Here is an 8,541-nt window from a genome sequence, read left to right as displayed (position 1 = left end):
AAGTAAATTACAGTAGATATTTTGCACAAAAAGCAGAAAAAAATGTTGTGAGAAATGCACAAGACATGAGTGAATGCATTTTCACGATGGCATGACAAAAATGTATTGGTAGAGAATGCAAATGGTAATGTCAATTGTATTTTTTTTTAATTCTTAAAATTTGTTTAAGGATTTATTTATTTGAGAGAGAGAGAAAAAGAGAGAGGGGGAGAGAAGGAGAGAGTGAGCAGGGGAGAGGGCAGACAGAGAGGAAGAGTGAGTATTAAGCAGACTCTCTGCTAAGCACGGAGCCAGAGGTGGGGCTCACTCTCAGGACCCTGAGACCATGACCTGAGGCAAAACCAAGAGTTGGACACTTAACCGACTGAGTCATCCAGGTGCCCCTCAGTTGTATTTCTTAACTAATTATGAGTTAAAAGGGCAGAAGTTTGTTTGGAATCCTTAACAACAGGGAAGGAGGCAGCAGAATTTACAGGGGTTATTTTTAGAGACTATTTATGTCAGTTGCTAGTGTTATCTTAAGGAAGACATAGCTCCTTAAAAGGTGTGTTCTTCCCTTCCTTGTACAGAGTTGTCTCGGGGCTGCACCTCCCAGCTCCCTCATGCACCTGGTGGTGAGAGGTGGTGTCATGGTCTTACAAAAGGAACATAAGCAGAAACGATGTATGCCACTTATAGAGCTGCAGTGGGTATGAAGTGGGTTATGCCTCCTGCACAAGGGCTCTCCCCAGCACTGGCTAGAAGTGAAGGTCTCCAAGGCCAGGAGGATGGTGGGGCGGTGAGACAGAAGGTCCGTTCATCACCACATGACAGACTGTGCCATTTACCTGCATAGGAATTAACAACATGAGTGAGAAGTACACTTTCGTTCTGTAAAATCACTTTGATTTGGGGCTTTATTTATTACACCTTTACCCACAAATACATTGCTCAGCATTTTTATGGAGATAAAAGGAATGAGGAAAGTATTAGCAGCTTCTAAGATCAATTCACATGGTGAAGAGCACCTATCTCCTTACGGCACAATAAACTGGGTTTTTATTTATGTCAGGCAGTTGCCTTAGAGTCTGGGGAATCACAGGTCACTTTGAGTGTTATTTTGGTTTCTCATTCAAATTATTTCAATTAATAACCTACCTAAACATTACAGCATAATACTGAACAATGAAGTAAATAGATACAAAAGGATATTTTCAAAGAGATGCCTTGATACAATTTAGCAGTCGAACAAGATTCTGAACTGCTTTTAACTGCTTAATTTTGACTTTCACTAAGATATATGAAAAACGTGTACTGATAAATATTTGAGAACTTAAGGGACCAGAGGTGCCTTGAGAGAAGGTTTTTAAAAAATTATATCAATACATGTTCACTGTAAAATTATCAAAAAACACAGAAGTATATATTTCTTAAGCTTACTCCTATTTCTAAAAGCAACTTATATTGACTCTCAGTGTTCACCATCCTTACATTCAGACATTTGTAAACACATATACACACATACACACACACACGTGTGCCCACATGTACACATGCAGATGTATGAATTCATGAAGAGCTAGAAGTTTCTCCTACAAAATGAAAAAGAATTTTTAAAACGTGACTTACTTTCTTCATTTAACTATATTGATGAGCAATTTCTACTGTAGACCATTTTAGATAATACTTGTTCTTTTTAATATACTGCATACTTATTATAATTCACTCAATCCAAAATTAATAAATTTTAAATTATGTGGAATTTTTTATATAAATTTCAATTCAAAATCCTTGAATACATTTCTTTGTGCAATTACATATGTTAAGTATTTCTCTAGACTAGGTTCTTAGGATTCATATTCCCATTTAATGCTGAATAGATATTTCCAAATTTTTTAGCATTAAAATCTGTGCCTATTTATACTTCCACCAACAATGTGTGGATGTTTACTTTGACCCACATATTCACCAACTGTACAGAGCATTGGCTTCCCCCCCCCAATCTGTTGGCTAAAACATAAGTTTTCATTTTAAAGATTTTCCTGATTAAGGATGAAGACGTCTTCATATTTATTATTGACTTAGTTTTATTCTGTGAATAGTCTGTATCTACATATTTTTGTTTACTTTTTTCATGGATTTGTAGATTACCCTTCTGTTTTATATATGTTAAAATATATTAGGTATATTATTATCCCCTTTCTTAGGATGAATTTTCAGGCCATTGAAAAATTCAGTCTTACTCTTCTTGAGCTCTAGTTTATCGTAAATAGGCAAAGCTCCACAGGTCAGGCTCTGTGTGGGCGACAGTCTAACTTAGTTATAAACATGGTCTTCAGCTTTTGGAAGACTTAGATGAGAGTCCTATTGTGCCCCTCACTAGCTCTGTGATCCCTGAAGGGTACTTAACATCTCTGTGCCTTGATTTTTTTCATTATGAATGAAATCTAATGGTAAAACTTACCTCTGGGAATTGCTGTAAAGATTAGATTGATATTAATGGATGTGTCCTCATAGAACAGTACTTGATGTGAAATAAGCAATCAGTAAATGCAAACTCTTAATATTATTATGCCAGTTATACAACACCAGACAAAGATCTGGGACCCTTTGCAAATAAACAGTATTCTTAATCCTTTCCAAACAGGATAACAAACTTTTTTCTTTTTTTTAGGGAGGACAGTTCATATGGAATATGTCTTATTCTCTATATATTATGCCATCCATAGTTCCAAGATCATTAATATATATAAACTCTTCACTAGTTTGGTATTTACTTTTGAATTCCTACTATGTGCAAGGTTCAGGAATTAATTGTATTCAGTTATTCTCAAAATAATCCATTTAATTTTGTCTCCTAGTAAGAGAAAAAAATCGAAATGCTAGAAAGTTAGCAGAGAGGCATAGAATTAGAGGTACTTATAGATCGTTTAGTCTGACATTTCATTTTACAAGTGGGAAAATTAATGCCCAGAGGAATTAAGTGATTTTTCTAAGGTCACATGGTAGTAATGTGGTAGAATTGGCAGAATTGAGATAAGAACCCAGATGTTCTGCCTCTGAGCCAGCCCTCTGAGGGTGAAACCAGACTGTGCTCACAAACACACCTCTTCTCTTGGCCCAACGGTGTTACACAAATTAAAAGCAAACAAATAGTGGAGAACAAGCAAAACAAAACAAAACAAAACAAAACAAAAAAACCAGATGAAATTGAAGCAGTGATCTAGTCAAAGTTCATCAAGAAGGAAGGAAAGCAGACCCCTGTGGTCTGGGAAAAGACATCACAACTGTGACATCCTGTGAGACCCCATTCCAGCTCTCCTTCCCTTTTTCTCCCTAAGAACCCTAGATTTAACAATGCTTCTCTTTTGCATTAACATTCGAAGTGTGGTCTGTGGCAGCATCAGCAAGATAGGAGAGATTGTTCAAAATGCAAATCTCTGCCTATCCCATTCAGGCCTGCTGAATCACAGCCTGCATTTCTGCAAGATCTTCCTGCATTTCTGCAAGATCTGCACCAGTCTACACCATCTAACAAAGAATCAACAATCATCCTACAGGTCGGTGCCCACGCCACATGCCAGAGACACTGGGGAATCCAATTCCAAATGGCTTGTGAACTAGCTCCCACCTACAGCATCCCACCCTCTCATTTTCAGTAGTTACAACCCCTAATTCTCCACCATCTTGCAAGACAGAGGAGGAGTCACACCCTCTGCATGGCTGCTGGGCTAGCACCAGCACCACCTGGCATACCGTAGAGGCTCTTGCAATTTGGCATGCTCTTTTTTAAAAGGCTCATATCCTCTCTCCTACATCATAGAAAAGAATATGCATAGCTCTTTTTTTTTATAGTAAGGGGGAAATACTTTCTAATATGTTTGTAATTCCCCCACAATCACTGGCAAATGAGACATAATTAATCACTAATGTTCACCCTGTAAGGAGAAACTTTTGCAAGAACTGAGTGCATTCGAAACTAAAAGGGACTAATGGACAAGAAGATGTCTAACTTTCAAAGGGTAATGGCTACTGGATTTAAGTTACATATTTTATGAAGCTACATTTTTTTTTGGATAGGAGTCTAGGCTAAATGATCACAGATGAGTCAGCATTTATTGACTACTATGACATAAGCCTGGTCTAGCCATCAAAGACGTAAGTATCAGAAGGTCCTTTACAAAAGGATCATTCAAAGTTAATCTAGATTGGATTGACTGGACCTGAATTCTAATTCCACTACTTAATATTTTTATGACATCGAGTATGTTACCTAATTCTCCAAACCTTAATTTCCCTTCTATAAATGAAAATACCATTAATACTTCACAGCTCTGATGTGAGGATTACATCTGAAGAATTTAACATAGTGCCTGGTACACAGCCATTACTAAATAAATTTTAGCTACAATTATTTCCTATCATACTCTGTTTTGCAAATAAAAGGATTTTGGAAAATGTAGAAGTCCTAAGATAGTTTAACATTGAAAACTGTGTGTAGTTAACTGATAAAGGTTCATTAATGTACCCTACCAGTGCTTACTGAGTGCCTCCTATGGGCTAGGCAGTGTGCTAGTGTGGATGAAAAAGGGGTGAACAGATTCCAGTTTCCGCCCCCGGGGAGTTCCCATCTTACCTGTGAAACCTGATACCTACCTGAGCAATGTTCTATAAATGCCACCTGAAAGATCGTAACAATTCTCAACACCAAAAATGAAATCTAAATTCCTTTGTCTTGGGAAAGGCCTCCTTTCGATAAAATACTATCAAGTATCCATTCTAATCCTACTCCATCACTACTGCATCAACGTGAGACCGAATCATCTGTCTTCTCTTCCACTTCCCTGCTCCCGGTGCCGCTCATGGTCAGGGCCCTCCTTGGTCTCTGACCCTTGGAGTCAGGTTCTTCCTTGTTACCACACCCACTGTTTACATTTCCGTTTACAGTCAAGGTGCTTCCTCTAGCAAACGAAAGCTTCTGTCTGAAGCCTACCGCCCGTCACTTGTTCTTAGTCACTGGTTTTGTTTCACTGCCTTGATTTCTCTGACCATTATCCACAGATAGCTCCAAAGAGGCCATGTTACCCAGTGGTTATGACTATAAGGTCAAGAATCTGATTGCCTCAGTTCAATCCTGGACTAGACAGTCAGCATCTGTGATACTGGGCAAGTTACTCAACCTCTCTGCACTTCAGTTTCCCTATAAGTAAAGTGGGGATATTGTTTTTTTTTGCCTCAAAGGACTGTTTTGAGAGAGAGAGAAAGAGAGAGGGAATGAGAGAGAGAGAGAGAGATTATGGTGTTATTATTTTGCTGTATTGGTTCTGGGTTTTAGCTCAACTAAATCACCAATCTCAGTAAGAATGGCCTTTATTCTCATCTTCTTTATGTTCTATGTTCCTCTAGAAGTCCAAAGATTTTTGTGACTCTGCCCTGAGGAGACATTGTCCATGACACCCAGGTTCTCATAAATGATCTCATCTTCTAGGCCTTATATAGATCAGCTCACTGTGGCACATGAGACTGGAAGTATACCCTCTTTCACAGAACACATCCATCTTTGGAATAATTTAGCTTTGTTCTTTATTGATGACACTGATGTTGGTATAGACAATGCACGTTGCTGTGGTTAAGTACTGAGGGCTTAATTTAACCACAACAGACTGTTGTCTGAACTAGACTGTCAAGGCAAAAACCTGACATTTGCTAGTTTCTGGTATGTGTGTTTATAATAGTGACAATAGGATCTTCTTCATGGCTTTGTTATGATGACTAAATGAGATGGTCCATGGAAAGCACTATCAGTACATAGTATATAGCACTGGGAGAGCAACTAACCAAAATGTTACTAGCATAAAAACCCATTTTGTTCTTACATTCAGTGAACTCTGCTGCCCACACACAGTAATTAAGAGTTGGGTTGAGTAATTATTGATTCCCAAGAGCAACACACTTATTCTTCTGAACAAGTCTTTTGTTCACTTTTACTGTGAAATTACAAAAGACTGGATGCAAGTGGCCACCCTAGTCTCAAGACAGGTTAGAAAGTAGATTTTAGGGGTGGTTGGGTGGCTCCGTTGGTTAAATGTCCCACTCTTGATTTCAGCTCAGGTCATGATCTCAGGGTCCTGGGATCAAGCCCTGTGTTGTACTCCACGCTCAGTGAAGAGTCAGCTTCTCCCTCTCCCTCTGTTTCTCCCCCCACTAGTGTTCTCTGTCTCTGTCTCTCTTAAATAAACAAATAAAATATTTTTAAAAAGAGGGTGGATTTTATAGGTAACACCCTACAAAGCCATCTGAAATGTATAGGATTCGTCCCTGATCATTGGATTTGTACTACAGAAGGAATCAGTAAAAATCAATCCTCTACCAAACCGGAATAGCCAGCTGTACTATACTAGCCACTTAACAGTCTCTGGTCAAATTTCCTATTTCAAGGCATCTAATGAGGGAAATGATGCACATGCAGACCAACCCAGATGGAAGTGCTGATAAAAAGACACCAGAAAAGTACATATTGAGATAGTCTGTATATCTACATAATTTACAGATCAACACTCAAAATTTTCTGGAGAATCCATAAACAGCCCAAATTGTTTTCTTTGATACCCCTTATAAGCCTGTTCAACAAGAGAATGCCCAGTTTGGCTCCTTTGCTAGCTACTAGTAACAAGTATATCTCTGAAGCTGTGAACAATATGCACTGTTCTCACACTGCCTACAGATTTTTCCTTCCCCTCTCCTTTGTCCTATATACCTTGCATTGATTTTGTTCCTTCACTCAGCCTGCTCATTTATTCCCTGAATCAATCATGTTCATCCAAAATTTCTCACCTTCATGCAACACACTAAATAAATATCTGAGTTACTATTTAACAGTTATCTTTATCAGGGCAAGTACAATTTTAGGAGAATGGACAAGTGTGCCTCTGGGTTTGGGGGGATGACTGTCCTTCACAGCAGCTCTTTTTTTTCTTCCAAATCTTATGATATATGCGGTTAGTGAGTTTAAACACTTAGGGTAGAGAGGTAGATAGACTGTATTCTACTTCTGGGACCCAGAAAATGAATTAAAACCATTTTTAATTTCACAGATATTAAATTCAGTGAGCAATAAAAGAAAAAAATCATATCTGATAAAATCACACTTGCTAGATAATCCATGAATGCAACATACCTAAAATTTTTCATTCAAAGGAAGAGGGAAGGCTTGCTCTTGTGTCCTTTAGGCACATTTAAGATGAGAGTAGTGAAATTTTCTGGATTTAGGCAGCAATCAAACTCTTAGGCTGGCGATTCCAATGTCACTCCAATTGGGAATGACCTTCCTTGTACAGCGCTCTCCTCAGGGCACTCTTGACCTCTGCATTTCTCAAACTGTAGATCAGAGGGTTCAGCATAGGGTTGAAAAGACTGTAAAACAAGAAAAGGTAATCGTCTGCTATTCCTCAGGGTGGTGGGATTTGGGGGCCATGTACATGACAATGGCACTGCCAAAGAAGAGCCCCACCACACAGAGGTGGGAGGAACAGGTGGAGAAGGCCTTTCTGCGGCCCTCCCCGGACCGGATCCTCAGGATGGCAAACAGGATGTGCATATAGGACACGAGCACCAAGCAGAGGGGCCACAGTAAGATAAACACACAGGCCACAAAGATGACCACTTGGTTGAGCCAGGTGTCAGCAGAGGCCAGCTTGAGGACGGACAGGATTTCACAGGAGAAGTGGTTGATTTCATGAGGCCCACAGAAGGGCAGCCTCAGGATGAGAACCACATGGACCAGGGCCAGCAGGGAGCCACATGCCCAGGAAGTCACCACCAGGGTGACACAGACCCTCCAGCTCATGATGGCAGAATATCGGAGGGGGTGGCAGATGGCCACATACCAATCATAAGACATCACAACTAGGAGAAGACATTCTGTGACAGCAAAAGTCAAAAAGAGAAAGGTCTGTGTCCAGCAGCCAGCAAAGGAGATGGGCTTGTCTGGCTTCAGGAGGTTCACCAGCATCTGGGGCACGGTGTTGCAGGCATAGGCTATGTCGACGATGGCCAGGTGGGAGAGGAAGAAGTACATGGGGGTGTGCAGTCGGGAGTCCAGCCAGATGAGCCTCAGGATGAGCCCGTTCCCCAACAGGGTGAAGACAAAGAAGAGGGAGAAGAGCCCAAAAAGGAATATGTGCATCTTCAGGCCAAGATGAAATCCTAATAGGATGAATTCTACAACCACTGTTTGATTTTTCTCCATTTTACTATTAAAGAGAGAACCAGAAAGCTATTGACACAACTTTTGTAAAACAACTCTTTTATTTATTGTTTCGTAAATTTTTGTTGTGTGCAAAATTGTTAGGAAACAACTTTAAGACCTCACTGAATTATAAAGAAGGAAGGAAGAAAAGCAGGAAAGAGAGAGAAAGAAAGATTGATTTACCTATGTAAACAAATTTAAATTAAGAGTCTGTCTTTAAGCTAAATTCTTAATCTGACATCTAGTTTTATAGAAGGGAGTATGTCACCAGTGATTACCTACATTGGGCCACTGATACTGTGATGGAACAGAAA

The 8,541-nt window shown here is 39.5% G+C and overlaps 1 protein-coding gene across 1 annotated transcript; it reads right to left on the bottom strand.

The window, feature by feature from the left end:
* Positions 1-7,283: 7,283 nt before the first annotated feature.
* LOC114211720 (olfactory receptor 2A1/2A42-like) lies at positions 7,284-8,230 on the bottom strand. Its single transcript, XM_028106371.2, is given in 2 exon segments — positions 7,284-7,409; positions 7,412-8,230. Coding segments are annotated over 2 exon segments (942 nt in total). The 5' UTR covers positions 8,228-8,230.
* Positions 8,231-8,541: the final 311 nt, after the last annotated feature.

Source organism: Eumetopias jubatus, unplaced genomic scaffold (genome assembly GCF_037043125.1).
Source record: "Eumetopias jubatus isolate StellerSeaLion01/CBP00866 unplaced genomic scaffold, mEumJub1_p1.0 scaffold_14, whole genome shotgun sequence".
NCBI classification, from domain to species: Eukaryota; Metazoa; Chordata; class Mammalia; order Carnivora; family Otariidae; genus Eumetopias; species Eumetopias jubatus.
This window is presented reverse-complemented; position numbering and strand designations above follow the sequence as displayed.